The 15,890-nt window shown below is 45.1% G+C and overlaps 1 protein-coding gene across 1 annotated transcript in view; it reads left to right on the forward strand.

Moving 5' to 3' along the window:
* COL20A1 (collagen type XX alpha 1 chain) overlaps positions 1-15,890 on the forward strand; it is a 156,038-nt gene that overhangs the window by 40,401 nt on the left and 99,747 nt on the right. Inside the window, exon 17 of the mRNA XM_054980462.1 lies at positions 1,268-1,400. Coding sequence (XP_054836437.1) covers positions 1,268-1,400 — 133 coding nt within the window. The remainder of the gene's footprint in view (positions 1-1,267; positions 1,401-15,890) is intronic.

The raw sequence follows: 15,890 nt of genomic DNA on the forward strand, positions 1-15,890 counted from the left end.
TTGATAGCCAAATAGGACCTCTGGGTTCAGAGACAGTCTGCCTGCGATTGTCAGGAACTGTGGAGCAGTCAGCAGGGGAAGGCTGATGTCTGCAGGCCCTGGTTGTGGGCCACTCTTTGGTATCTGTCTGGTCGCTGTTGGACAAGATGGATCATTGCTTTGGACCGGCAAGGCTACTCTTATCTCATGGCTCGGGCACAGATCCAGAGTAGAAACTACTGCCCTGTGGCAAGGTCAGGATGTAATCTGGTGGGTGGAGTCAATCAATTTATGGTCACAGACCAGCAAAAGAAGACAGGAAACAGTTTTGTAGAAATGGGTGGAGCATAGAAGGATGGTGGTGTTATAGGGTTGTGAAATTCAGGTTGGCAAGTTCCCGAAGATTTGGGGGTGGAGCCTGGAGGAGGCTGGGGTTTGGGGAGGGGAGGAACCTCAGCAGAATATAATGCTATAGAATCAGTCCTCCAAAGCACCCGTTTTTCTTCTTCTGTAGTCTGGAGATCCATTGTAATTTCAGGGGCGCTCCAGGCCCCACCTGGAGGTTGGCAAACATATTGGTGTATCAGGGACAGAACTTCTGCATAATAATAATACCTTGTGTTTATATACGGCTCTTCAGGACAGATTAGTGCCACATTCAGAGTGGTTAACAAGTCAGTGTTATATTATCCTCATGATGTGAGGAGGGTGGGGCTGAGAGAAGTCTGAGGGCCAAGCTACACATGACGAATGACACTTGAACGGCAAGTGGATTGAGTGGAGAGCAAGTGAACAGGGAGAAATACACTTGCCGTTCAAGTGTCATTCGTCATGTGTAGCTTGGCCCTGAGAGAGCTGTGACTGACCCAAGGTCACCCAGCTGGCTTCAGGTGGAGGAGTGGGGAATCAAACCTGGATTAGAGTCTTGCCGTTCTTAACCACTACTCCAAACTGGCTGTCAGGGCAGAATCTGGATTTGTCCTGCTTCTCCCTCTAGCCCGTGGCTGATCATTCCCCCTTCCTGCAGACACAGAAGACCTTGATGAAATTATGCAAACAACAAAATCAGGGCCAAAATAAAGTTTGCCCCACTTGTTTATTTGCCCCCATGCCTTTGAGCATGAGAGTGTAGATTTCAACATCCAGTAGAGCAGAACCGGAATTCTTGGGAGGGAATATAAATAGCCCCGACAGTGGACCAAGAGCGGAATCTCAGATTGACTATTTTCATAAAGTCACAGGGTTATCCAGACATCTAGAAATCTGGTTATATTCCCTTCTCCCATAGCTCTCTGTTGCTGGAAACTTGGCAGCCGCTGTTTTGTCTGGTCTGAAAAAGAACACTGAATACCAAATATCGATTTGGGCGTATTACAAAGACGGGGCTCGGAGTGATACCGTCTCGGTTCGACACAGGATCAGTAAGTGTGTAGAAATATGCATGTCTGTGGCTTTGGGGACTGGGACATAGTCATATCAGATGGCTTATTACTAACAGCCCAGTCCTATGCAACAAAGAGTGTCTCTACACGTTACTAAGTACCTAGGGATGCTCAAATGCAGGATTGTATGTGTGGTCCTCAATTCACATGCAGGCTGTTCTTGCTCAATCCACATGAATGCCACTTTCACGGGTGCTCCCTTTGTGTGGCTGCATCTGCACGTGATTACGGAGAGCAAAGCGCCAATTCAGCTCTGTTTTTGCTGTGAGAACAAGTACTGTAGGCTCCTTTGAATTGCCAATTTGCATTTCTTTAAGGTGCAACAAAGTGTCCAGATCTGCATTTCTATGAATAGAGGTGGGAGGTGGGGGAAACTGGGATACTTTTAGCAGTTGAGGAGGAACGTATATCGAATGCTTGAATGTACTCACGTGGAGCAAATTGAAGTGTGACTGTGCAAGCGAGTGCATTGAAAGTTGGTGGGGGGACACATGAATGAGGTTCACTTGAGTGTCCCAAAGTACTTCATAATGTGTAGAGACTCAGAGTCACACCACTGAAATTGGTGGAGTAATTCTGTTTGTCATGGAAATGTTGTTGAAATGGGAGGCCATAACAAATGGTACAGGAGTGGAGCAGGGGAAAGCCCTGGAATAGGATGTGAAGGCTTGGCTTTCTGGCATTGTGTTTATACAAAGTTCCTTCTTTTATTAATCCATCTTGACCTTTTCTACTTACTTTGACTAGCAGCAGCAATCTAAGATCTCAGATTGAGGTCTTTCCCTTGAAATAGTTTAGCCAGAGATTATGGTGATTCAAGTCCATCCCCTTTTAGACATAATAAAAAGAGGACATGCCCCCCCCCATTAACAAATAGGGCCTCTCCTAGAGACGATGTTTGCCCCTCCCAAACGACATAAACAACACAATGAGTGATTCCACACATGTTGGATAATGCACTTCCAATCCTCTTTATAGATCATTTGGAACGGATTTTTTTGTGTGCAGAACAAAAAATCCACCTCAAACGATTGATAAAGTGAATTGAAAGTGCATTATCCAAAGTATGCGGAATCAGCCAATGTAAAACTGACAGAAGAAAAGTCAGTAAATGTCTCTTTAGCAAATCAGTTCATTGTTTTATGATTGTTTTAGGCCTGTTGCCTGCACCGTTTATGCTATTCTTGTTCAGTGCAATGGCTTAGAGGGGATCTGATTGAAAGACCCCCCCCACACACACACACACACAAATTTCCCTTTACAAGTTACTCCAGAAACCATCAGGTGCAGAAGTTAATCACCCCTTGAAACTTTGGTTTGTTTCTGGTGTCACATGAAACCACAATATAAACCACTGTACTTAACTATGGTTGAGGTTTGTCAAACCAGGATATGAAACCACGATTTGAATTTAATTCAGCTTTTTGTGAGGTACAAATCTGGGCTTGTTCCCTGGCAATTCTTTCTGTTATCCTAAATGGGGGAGTCTACTTTTGAGTTAAAGGAATTAGCATACAAGGAGAAGCAGCGAGATGGGGTAACATAGGGATCTCGATGATGTATACCAGGATCGTTCCCTTAGAGAACTCTCAGATAAGCAAGCAGATGCTCTACAGGAAAAGTTTCTTCATTAACAAAGAGGTGAAAGGCAAACATACAGGAAAACACATGGAGCATACACACAGAGATAACTAGAAAACAGGTAGGAAAGTGGGAAAGATTAGTTGGGGTGGGGTAATATTTACCAGTCAAGGTGAGAGAGAGGATGTCAATAGAGACAGAAACTTGAGTGACCAGCACTTAATGGCAGGAAGGAGAAGGCTTAGAAACACATCTGAGGATGTGTGAGCGGATCCAAGAACACACACCAAGCACATTGCAAGACAGCCAATTATAGAGTAAAATGTATCCTGGGGCAAAAATAATGTCTTGCTCCCAAAGACAATGACTTGATGTCTTGTTTTGGGAGGTGGACAGTGGAGTTGGGAGAGGCTTCTTAAAGTGGACTGTAGTGGTTGATGACCTGTGATTACCAGATGGGAAGGTCTATCATGTCCCTGAACAGCCCTGATTAAGATGGTGAGTGCGGGAAGGATGGAAGGGTGTGGAGGAGATTAACTGCGGAACATTTGGAATACTTTTTTGTTTCACTTAAGTGCTTCTTCTGGACGTGGAGGGGCACCTAGTCAATCTGACACACCTTCTGGTAATTTTCCAACTCCAGCTGGGGTTGGCATTAGACATGGGCACAAACAGAAAACCCCCCTGAACATGGTGTTCATTGTTCGTTGCCATCCACGAACAATGAACAACGAACATTGATGAACATGACCTGTTCACGAACATGTTCGTTGTTCATTGTTCGTGGGGGCCAGCAGGCTCTCCTCCAGCCATCAAGATCCCTACCACACCACTCTCAGAAACCCTACCTGAGCAGGCGGCAGGAAAGGTACCAATAATAAATAATAGCTTGGCCCCAGAGCCTGGCAGCAACCCTGGAACCTGAAGGGGTAGGTCCCTAACACACCACTCCCAGAAACCTTACCTGAGCAGGCAGCAGGAAAGGTACCAGTAATAAATAATAGCTTGGCCCAGAGCCTGGCAGCAGCCCTGGAACTTGAAGAGGTAGATCCCTATCCCACCACACACAAAGAAAATTCAAGCTCCAATGCACTCTCCCTGTCTCTCTCTCAAAATGCCAACAGCAACTGTCTATCCCTCACTGTCTGCAAAAACAGAGCTGGGAGCCCCCCTCCCCCCTGCTCTTTCCTCCCTTGTAACAAATTTGGAGCTCCACACTTGAAAGGAAGATCTGCCTATCAAACTAAATTGGGCTTAGATCGGGGTTTCCAGGGCAACAGCAGGAGTTCAGACAGAGTTCAGGCAGTCCCTGCCTCCGGTTGCCTAGGGAATTGATTGCAGGTGCCAGACTGTCTGGCTTGATGAACAGCAACGAACGAGGCTTGCAACGAACACCTGTTCGTATACAGTTTGTTTAGAATGGAGCCTCAGGAACAGCTTGTTCGCAAACAGCTGATTGGGCTGTTCGTGGTTTTTTTAAAGTTCATTTTGCTGTTCGTGCCTATCTCTAGTTGGCATCTGTTCTGCCTTGCCAGGTATACCTTGTGCTTAAGACACATAAGGAGAAGGGGTTTATGCTATGCCATATTCATACACTGCCCTTTCAGTGTAAGGAAGGGGTCTGACTGCTAACACTTCACCCCTCTCCTGCAAGGCAGAGATGTCTGGCCAGAGCAAAGGCAACCAAAGTCTCATTTGTTGAGCAAACAAGGATTTGACTGAATGTCTGCAAACTGAATTGTGTTGTTATGTCAAGGCCTGTTGGTACAGGTTGCTGTTTCAGAAAAGGGTTATAAGATTTGGAACGATTGCGTCCCAGAATCATAGTGTTTACTCCCTTGAAGTGGTTTTTGAGAAGGAGCTGTTGATTGTGTCGAAATATGTGTGAGAATGAGAGGCAGTTCTGTGGGACAATTGGCCTGCACGTATTTCACAAGGCCAGGTGCTTCCATGGTTACCCAGAGACATTTTTCAAGGATGACTGTAAGGGAAATGGCTTCTGGGGAGCTGTGGTTGTATTCCTGGGAGTTCCTACCAGACATTACAGTCTTCGTACAATGGCAAACAGTTGGGAAGAGGCATATAGGCCATCTAGGGCAGCCCCTGAGTGTTGCTTGCAGTGAGGTATTTTGGGGTAATTCACTTTGAGGTAAATTTGGAGGCCTCCTTGAAAGCAACCCCCCTGAAGAACTTCAGGAGAAGGAAAGTTTTGAAAAGGCTAATGGGAAGGCAGTGCATATCCTTCTGTTGCCAGTGAATTCTTCTGAAATCAAAATTCAAAGTAAGTAGGAATATTCCTGCCTGGACAAAACATGTGAGCAGTTTCAAGGACTGTTTATGAAGTGTTTCAATAAGATTAGTTTCAAGTGGGTTGCTGTGTTGGTCTGCTGTAAAACAGCAGGATTTGGGTCCAGTGGCACCTTAGAGACCAACAAGTTTTTCAGGGTAGACGTGCCCCTGATACAGATACAGCTTGTATCTGAAGAAGGGAGCTCTGACTCTTGAAACCTTCTACCCTGAAAATCTTGTTGGTCATTAAGATGGCCCTGGTCCCACATAAGATTAGTATAATTCTTCAAGGGTATTTTGAAAATGATAACACTTAGCATATGTACAGCACTTTTTTTTTTCATACGCTCTGTTAGGTAGGCCAATATTATTCTTATATCACAAGAACACACATGAAGTTGCCTTATATTGAGCCAGCCCATTGGTCTATCAAGGTCAGTATTGTCTGTTCAGATGGACAAACATTCTCCAGGTTCTAATGTGGAGGCCTTTCACATCATCTCTGACTTCAGAGCAAGAGCATCTCTTTTACTTGCTGAAAGTCCAGGTTCAATCCCCAGAATCTCCAGTTAAAAGGATGAAGTTGTAGATGATGTGAAAGGCCCCAGATATCACAAATGGGGAACTGAGGCTCCTAGATATCATTTTATTCTTTTCCTCACTCTGTGACACCTTCTTGAGCTGCAGTCCTATCACCTCATCATTCACACTACTTTTGCCAGTTTCAGAGTAGAGATGGGCACGAACCGGGAAAAATCCGAACCATGTGGTTCGTGGTTCGTCAAATTTCATGAACCATGAACTTTCACGAACCTGCCCCTGGTTCACGAACTGGTTCATTTGGTTCGTGAAAACATCACATCCAGGTCAGAAAATTGTCACTTCCAGGTCAGCAGAAGGTCTGCAGGAATCCATCCCCTGTTGCCTAGGAAACTGATTGATTGGCACCAGGCTGTCTGTAGTCACGAACCAGCCTAAAGTTTGTGGCAGTTCGTCAGAAATGGGATCTGACGAACCGTGGCTCGCGAACCACGAACCAGCCTGGTTCGTGCTTAATTTTGGTTCGTATTTTGGTTTGTGCCCGTCTCTATTTCAGAGTTCTCCTTTTGGGGAGAAGGCACAGGCAAAGGAGGAGCTGAGCAGTTCTGCCTTCCCTGGGTGTGACCCATTAACATTTCACCATCCTCACTAAACTGTGGGACTACCATTTCCTCCTCCTTCCTCTGAGATATTTGAACATACCCCAAAGACCTTTTTCGTGTTCTGAACAACCTGCGCCTAGCGTTAGCTCATTCTGAGCGTCAGCTTTCCTGACATTGCCTCTCAAATTCAGGCTGCTCGCCTGTAGACGTCCCTAGAGAGCTGTCCCTCCTCCCATTTCCTATCTGCGTCCTTTTTGATATTCAGCTTATCGCTTTGCTTCGTCGGCAATCACATCAGCCTCTTTAAACATTTCCCATTTCTCTTTGTCACTAGTGGTTGCAGCTCATTTTTTAAAAAGAACTTTCACCCATCTTGGACTCCTTTCTCTGACAGATTACATAGCCACAGAATCCTGTCTGACGCTCCTCTAACAGCGCCATCCTAAGCGTTCATTTATCTATTTATACTCCACTTTTTCTCCCCTAGGGAGACCTAAAGTGGCTTACAGCATTCTTCTTTTCTCTATTTTATCTACACAACAACCCTGTGACTTAGTCTGAGAGTTGGCAATCCTAGGTATAGCTCTACATACAGTTGCACAGTGACTTTGTTAAAATCAGTTGTACTCATTTGACTGGGCTTATCTGTAGCTTTTCATAAGATCAAGAATTCGGGCATTGTGGGGTCCCTTCCAACCTTCCCCATTGAGTAGGATCAAGTTCAGGAAAGCTAGTCAAGAAAATTAATTGAATCCATATAGTAGGTCTATGATTACTGAAAGTTCTTCTTGGCAGTGACGCAGCATTTTTTATAAGATGGGTGCATGAATGCATGAAGCGCTGAGTCACTTTTCACAAGAGAATCCATCAGCCAAACTCTGCGTTGAGGCGGAGGCTGTTTCCTTGTTGGTAAAAAAAGGATGAGGTTAGAAGGGTCATCCCTGAAGGTTTCCTCTTAATTAACAGTTCCTGACTAATGGCTCTGCTGGCAGTGAGTGGAATGTGATTCATTCCATAGCCACAGTCACATTAAACCAGGTTTTACATTTGTGGAGTTCATGAGGCTTGGATCAAGGGCTGTCCATCCTTCCGTCCATCCTTCCCTCCTTCCTTCCCTCCCTCCCTTCTTTCTTCCTTTCTTCCTTTCTTCCTTTCTTCCTTTCTCCCTCCCTCCCTCCCTCCCTCCCTCCCTCTTTCTTTCTTTCTTTCTTTCTTTCTTTCTTTCTTTCTTTCTTTCTTTCTTTCTTTCTTTCTTTCTTTCTTTCTTTCTTTCTTTCTTTCTTTCTTTCTTTCTTTCTTTCTTCCTTCCTTCCTTCCTTCCTTCCTTCCTTCCTTCCTTCCTTCCTTCCTTCCTTCCTAGTTGCCCACCACCACAACTCAGAATGGTGGTAGGAGAAAAACTTTTTTAAAAATTCATGTCATGGTTTCTATTGGCCAGTCATGTTTCCATTGCCCTTTTCCAACAATGTAGTTTTAGCACTAGGTCATGCAGAAAACTTTCTGACTTGCTTTGTTGCTGAATAATATTGATGTGTGAAACGCCGTCCCTCCCGCACCTGTATCAATCCAGTATTTTGCTCTATGCTGTGTTCCACTCCTCTTTGCTTCAAGTTTAAATAGGAGAATTTCTAAAGATAATGCCAGAATTGAATTGAGTGCAATTAGCCACAGCATTGCACTTCCTTTCTTTTGAATCTGTACATGGCTCATCTGTTTACATGCCAATAAAACACCCTTCAGACAGAGCAGCTTTGATGTGACTGCACATTAATTAATTAATTAATTCATTCATTCATTCATTCATGACATTTATAGTCTGCCTTTCTCACTGAGACTCAAGGAGGATTTCATAGAGTGAGATTAGCACAGTCAATATCAAGGACATTGCAATAAACAATGCCATAAGGTAAATAAATGCAAGTTTACGAAGATGTAACATTAGCAAAAATCCGATAAAGAGTTGAAGAAATGCTGAACTAGAGCATAAGCAATTCTAGGACTGACTTTAGGCAACACAGAACCACCCAGTAGGGTCATACTTAAAGCAACGGGTAGTACATAGGAGCACATGCTTAAATCAGCAGATAGGATGTAAGGTAAAATAGCGGTGAAGTCTCTGGTCCCTAACTTGTTAGTGAAACATAGCTCCCTAAAATATAGCCCTCCTGTCTGAGTAAAAAGCCCTGGTACTGATATGCATACCTTCTCATGTGCAGGTGCAACACCTGCCAAAAGGAGTTTTGATGTATCCATACCTAAAATAACACCATATTTACACTTTTGTGATGTTTTATCTGTGGGCCCAACTGTACACACACATTGACCAAATACCATATGAAAAAAAACCCAACATGATTGCACCATAAGGCGCATTAACAGAAGGGTACAGAAGGGGGGAAAGAGGCAAAAGAAATGATAGCTGGTGTAAAATAGCACACACGGTAGGCTCTGAACAGAATTCAGAAATAAAGAATGAAACAAGAAACAGTGTTGTGTAATGGTTAAAGCGCTAGACTAGAACTTGGGAGACACGGGTTCAGAGCCTGGACGTTTGCTTGGCCAGTTGCTCTTTCTCAGCCTAAGCAACCTCACAGCGTGGTCGCAAGGATACAGCAGAGGCTGGGAGAGCTTTGAAATACATCCGGAGCTCCTTAGAGAAAGGGTGGGATAAAGATAGACGGTGAGGAGTCCTATTGCATTAATACTGCTTCAGGAAAAATGCCAGGTAAAAATGCCAGTCCAAAATCCAGACGTAATGGATGAGAAATTTTATAAACCTCCTAACTCAAACATTCTTTTTCATTGTAACAATTTGTGTGACTTCTGGAGAAAGGGAACTTACAGCTACATGGTTCAAGATTCTTTACTGTCTTTGAATGAAGTTTCCCCTTGAAAGGGAAAGTTCAAAAATATATTGGATTATTCAGTGCGTTTCTGTTCGCTTCCTTTATCCACTTACTTTTCCCCGACCTGTTTAACCTTGACAGTCTAGCCCTGTAATTCCTCTTGCCCATTAAGATTCTGCGTTGTGCCTTTTCAAAATTATATAGAGATTTTATATTTTTTAAAAAGGGAAAACATCAAATCAGCTTCAGTTTGAGAAGTACTTGAAAGGCAATTTAAAAAAAAAACTCTTAAGAAATGGTGAAAAAAGGTCATCACTGAGAAGTTCTAGAAGTGTTGAACTCGGCAGGGAGTAATAGAATCGAGCCAGCCCGCCCCAGCTTCTCTTAGGAAGAGAGAAGTTTTCTGAATAAAAGTAAAGTTTGTCTGAAGTTTTCTGATGTGGAATGGAATAACTGTTCTTCACATCTCCAACAAAATTCATTGTGAAAGGCTGCTGAAGAGAAGAGCCATCAGAAATATCTGTTTAATCCCCAAGTGTGGTTTTTATCTTGCCTTCCCTCTAAGGAGCTCAACCTGGTTCTTCCTTTCTCGTTTTGTCAATTTTACTGGTTCAGTTCCCACATTGTAGTGTTTTTTTTGTGACTGTCTACACCAGATTTGCCGCCATGAGTAGTCACTCTGGCCATTATGTGTTTTTTCCCTGGCTTTCCTCAGAGTGCTTATACTCCAACTTTAAACAAAAAAATCACTGTGGCGGTAGGCTGTTCCCCCATGCACAGTCTTTATTCCATTTGTGGTGTTCCCCCCTCTTCCCCTCTCTCCCGCCCTCTGCCAGCCCACTGCATTGTGATTGGCTACTCTTGTCTAGCCAGCCATTCCTCCTCCCTCCCTTTCCATTCTTCCCCGCTCCCCTCTTCCCTCTTTTTAAAATTTTATAAGTCCAGTGCAGGATCGATGAATTGCAGGTTTGAAAGCACAGGGGGAAGTTCCCTTTTTATTCTTTTTGCTTTGGCATGGGTGGGAATATTGTAGAGGGGGCTAAATAGCTGGGTATCAAAAATAAAGATTTTAATATCGAGTTTTAGAGAGGTGCAAACGGCCACATACAAGCCAATGTCATGCCTTTTAGCTTGACTTTGGGGGAAGTGAGGAGCTGTCCTGGGTACAGAAGGGGCTTGATAGACAGCAACTGGCCTAAAGTCAAGCAGAGAGCTTCATGACAGGCTAGAACTTGTGGCTGGGTCCCAGATTCTCATATGACATTCCTATCACATACCCTGCCTGCTTCTTGCAAGTGAGTAGCTGACTGATTGATGGGCTGTTTTGTTGCTCAAGAAGGGACTGAAACTGTTTGTTTGTCCTCCCCTTCCCTCACAGATCTGTTAAGAACTTTAGAAGAACCCTGCTGGATCATACCAGTGGTCCATTGAGTCCAGCATTCTGTCTCACATGGTGGCCACTCAACTTAATGCCACACTCAGAGTGATTTACAAAGTGTGTCATTATTATCCTCACGACGATCACCCTGTGAGGTGGGTGGGGCTGAGAGAACTCTGAGAGAGCTGTGATGGACCCAAGGTCACCCAGCTGGTTCCAAGCAGAGGAGTGGGGAATCAAACCTGGCTCTCCAGATTAGACTCCTGCCGCTCTTATCCACTACACCAAACTATGCCAAACTCAAAAGTACAAGCGAAGTACAGTTACCCTTCACAGCAGCCCAAAGAGAGTCTGTTTGAGCCCTCCTTAATACAATACAGCCTATTGTTAAATCCTAAGTCAACAGTTAATTCAGCAATGATCTCTTCTATAATGTTAGTCTTTGAGGTGTCCCCCAACTCCTTTTTGTTCATAAGGAAGAAAAGCAATCATAACATGAGTTAAAATGCATTCTGCCATGGACCTCTGATCCCTTGCAATGAATGAATATTATATCTCTAATGTTAAATTAAAAACCAAAGAAAATTATACCCCAGGAAATGGTAGGTTATGTTCCACGAATACAGTTTGTGCTGCTTAGAAACGAATGCGCATGGAGAGGCTCCAGCAGTAAACCTATGCTTTGCTCGAGGTGACTCATTACCTTGAACTGGCCCTGACTTGAGAAATAAACAGCACCATCGTGCCTGCAATAGAGAGGTCTTGTCCCCATCTCACGAATTCGGATGCTACAGTTTTGCCAATTAGTCTAAGGGGCATCACAAGGTTGCCGTGTGCTCCGGAAGAGAGAGGTGAAGGAAAATTCAAGACAGCTGGCACAGATGGCATCTCTTGTGCCTGGGAACATTTGTTCCTCTCCCCGTGAACAGCCTCAAAACCCCTGACCTTTCTTCCACCTGTCAAGACCATGTTGTCAAGATTCTGCAGGGCTCTTGGGGACTCTTGGAGTGAATTCACTCTCTTTTCCCTTGGCATGCCGGGTTTTTTTTCCCTAGGATATGTTTCAAGGCTATTGCAAAACACGTCAGAGGCTGTGGTCAGCTGCTGCTGCTGAATGCTCAGTTGGTTCATCTACTTTTAGAGCTGACATTAGCACATGGCAAGGTGAGGCCAATACCAGGACCCGTGGCTTTTGGTGGGGCTCATCGCTGCTGACTCCCTACTCACACACTTCCTCTGATGCCTGCACTCACACCCTTCCACTACCTGCTTGTGAGAGCTTTGTCACCTCTGATCCCAGCTGCTTATGCTGCCTGGTGACTTTGAACCAGTTGCACTGTCTCTATTTCGCAGTGCAATCTACCTCATAGGGTTGTTGTAAGGATAAAAAGTGAAGGAATTGCAAATTGGGTCCTCTGTGTTGAGCTCTTTGGAGAAAAGGGGGCATAAAAATATGATCGATAATGTGGTAGGCTAGGTGGCTCATAGACTGCACATAGGTGTCGCATACTGAAAGCCACAGGTTCGATCCGGCAGTTAAATTAGATTGAGAGGGTATGACTGGCCTGAGATCATCTAGTGAGCTTCATGGCTATAGAATCTGAATTCTAGTCTCAGTCCAACACTCTGAGGCAATGCTGAGAAGATTTAACTCGTGACTTTAAAGAGTTCCAACACATCAGAGGGCTTCCCGATTGGCAGGCTGAATCTCCAGATCCCATTGTTTCTTACGCTAGACATCATTAAAAATCATTATTAAAGAATGCTTTCTCTTTCCCTGGTCTAACAGACCGTGCTGCTCAAAACGGTCTTGCTTACCGTGCGCCTCTCTCTTGGTTTTGATCAAATATACATTCCATCTTAGGATATACCATTTTGTGTTGGTCTTACGGGATTCCCTTCTCATGCAAGCAGCTCCAGTTCAGGTTCAGAGGCTCTGCTAAAACTCGCCTACGTTCAGCCAAGCAATCCAGCCCTTCAAAGATGGTCTTCTCTGTTAGATTCCAAATAATATTCTCTCTCTTCTTCTCCCTATGTACCAAATTCTCTCCATCTTCCCACAGTTGAAAAACAAACAGCCCTCTAATGAGCTACATAGCAAGTCTCTTTGGGCAGAGTAGGGAAGGATCATCTGTTTCATAGACAGCTTCACCCAGACAGCTCAAAATGGTTCAGGTTTGCCTTGTAGCGATAAAAGCGAAATACTGGCCATGGGTTTGGCTGAAAACTCTAAACTTTGTACAAAATCCAAACAGCCAGAGGGTAAAAGAGCAGGCATCTTTATCTTTGGTTCGGTGCTCAAAGCGGTTCACATCAATAATCAATTATCCATGACTGAAGATTCTCCTGATTTCAGGTTAAAGAAAGCCAGTTTATAATAACATTCGATTTATATACCGCCCTTCCGGACAACTTAATGCCCACTCAGAGTGGTTTACAAAGTATGTCATTATTATCCCCACAACAAAACACCCTGTGAGGTGGGTGGGGCTGAGAGAGCTCTGAGAGAGCTGTGACTGACCCACGGTCACCCAGGTGGCTTCAAGCAGTGGAGTGGGGAATCAAACCAGGCTCTCCAGATTAGAGTCCCGCACTCTTAACCACTACACCAAACTGGCTTTGTTATTGAATCGGGGAATTTGGAGAGACCTAGATCTGCGAGAAACTGTTGTGAGTTTGCCTCTGCAAAGCGAAGGGCACTGCTTCTGAATTCAGTTGTTTAACTTGGAAAGCTGACTCTTGGGATTCTAGAGTTGTACAACTTCTGTGTGAAACATTTTTGATTTGCTTGCCTGCTTCTTCGCTTTCAGAGCTGGCACTCTGATTAAAAACTGACCTAGTTTTCATTTTACCATGAGAAGGCTGTATGCCGGTGTGCCAGTGGACAAGGGTCTCCTGTTGTTAAATTTGTGGGAGGGGGGAGGGGACCCACATACATGGCAGGAAGCTGATGTGGTCATTAGTAGTAGAATAACAACAACAACATTCAATTTATATACCGCTCTTCTGGACAACTTAATGCCTACTCAGAGCGGTTTACAAAGCATGTTATCATGAAAATCACTCTATGAGGAAGATGGGGCTGAGAGAGCTCCAAGAAGCTGTGACTGACCCAAGGTCACACCCAGCTGGCTTCAAGCGGAGGAGTGGGGAATAAAACCGGGTTCTCCAGATGAGAGTCCCACACTCTAGGGGTGCACACATCAAAAGTTATCATTATCCTCAAGAAAATCTATGAGGTGGATGCAGAGCTGGTGCCAGCGAGATACCTGGGCCGTTTCCAGGTGGCTTACCTGAAGCCGCTCCATGCCGCAATGTTGTGGATCGTGCTGGGGAAAATGCAAAATATCGTGACATCGCGCAAAACTCGCGCAAGAAAACGCAATATTTCGCATTTTCCCCGGCACGATCCACAACATTGCAGCATGGAGCAGCTTCAGGTAAGCCATCTGGAAACAGCCCTGCTCTGTGCACGCGCACGCTCCAGCCCTGCACGATGATGTCACTTATGAGCGTCCCCCTCACCTGAGGTGGGTGGCAGCGGCGAAGGGGCAGAGAGGCAAGCAGGGATGTGGCCTGCTTCCTCGCTCGCCTCCCCGCTCACTGCCGTGCCACCAGGGCGCCCGGCTCACCTGGAGCTGAGCTGAGGCAGGCAGCAACAGCAAAAGGGTGGAGAGGCGAGTGGGGCGGCCTGCTTCCCCATTTGCCTCCCCGCTCACTGCTGGGCCGCCAGGCCACCTGGCTCACTGAGACCCGAGGCGAGCAGCAGTGGCGAAGGGGCAGAGAGGTGAGCGGGGATGGTGCCTCCTTCTAAGTTCAGTGTTCGAGGCGGCTGCCCCCACCACCTCAATGGACGCACTGGCCCTGGGTGGATGGGGCTGAGAGAGCTTCAGGAAGCTGTGACTGACCGAAGATCAGACCCAGCTGGCTTCAAGCAGAGGAGTAGGGAATCAAACCTGGCTCTACAGATTAAAGACCTGCTATTCTTAACCACTACACCAAACTGGCTCCCAAACAGACACCTGGGGCTATCAGGGAAAGCCCTGAACCAGCTTTGCAACAAGTTCCAGGGCTTGTGAAGAAGCAGAGTTGGATCTACTTCAGATCTTGGGTGAAGGAGCAGACAGATAGATAGTCCTACCTCAAACATATATTCTGCAAAAGGCTTACTGAGGCACCTTAGGCAAGTTGCTGTCTCATAGCAAAGATGAACAAAATGTAGATTGTGAAGCAGCAATCATTTGTAAAAGTATTCTACCAGAAGCTGTTAAGAGTGAGTTCACTACTTCATGTTCATGCTTTTGTGAACTCATGAAGCTCAGGATATTCTGTTCTGGGCAGCTCTCGAGGGTCTCAGGTGGAGATCTTTCAAATCATCTGCTACCTGATCCTTGTAATGGCAGGTGCCAGGAATTGAACCAGGAACTTTCTGCATGCAAAACAGATAATAATAATAATAATAATAATAATAATAATAATAATAATAATAATAATAATAATTCAATTTATACACCACCCTTCAGGACAACTTAATGCCCACTCAGAGTGGTTTACAAAGTATGCCATTATTATCCCCACAACAAAACACCCTGTGAGGTGGGTGGGGCTGAGAGAGCTCTGAGAGAGCTGAGACTTACCCAAGGTCACCCAGCTGCTTCAAGTGGAGGAGTGGGGAATCGAACCCAGCTCTCCAGATTAGAGTCCTGTGCTCTTAACCACTACACCAAACTGGCTCTAACAATGAGCCACAGCCCTTCCTTTTTCCATTTTGTAAGGGTCTTTCTAGATGATTCATTTCTGCATCGGCGTGCACTGGTTTTAACGTGTTCCCTGCAGTCAGATGTCAGCTGAAAGGAACTGCTTCTTTTTAGAAAAGAGAAAGTTCAAGAAGCTAAGAGGAGGGAATGCTCGTGCCTTCCCACAAGCCATTTTTTTCTGCAAAACAGCAACATTGGGGGCAGGGGGAGAGTTATTTCGCTGACTGCTGCTCTACGTGAAGAATCTGTGCACAGATTCTGCACATGGAGCTGCAAAATCAGTGAAATAACTCCCCCCATGCACAGTTTTCATGTGCCAAAATGGCATTGGGGGAGGACAGGTGCCTTTTCTCCCCCTACTGTGTGGTTCTGAGCTTGTTGGGCTCTCCTTTTTTTAAAAAAGAAGCCATTTGCCTCAGCTGACATTTGAATGCAGAAAGCGTGTTAAAACCATTGCATGTCTGTGCAGAAATGTA

This window comes from Eublepharis macularius, chromosome 5 (assembly GCF_028583425.1).
Source record: "Eublepharis macularius isolate TG4126 chromosome 5, MPM_Emac_v1.0, whole genome shotgun sequence".
Classification (NCBI taxonomy): domain Eukaryota; kingdom Metazoa; phylum Chordata; class Lepidosauria; order Squamata; family Eublepharidae; genus Eublepharis; species Eublepharis macularius.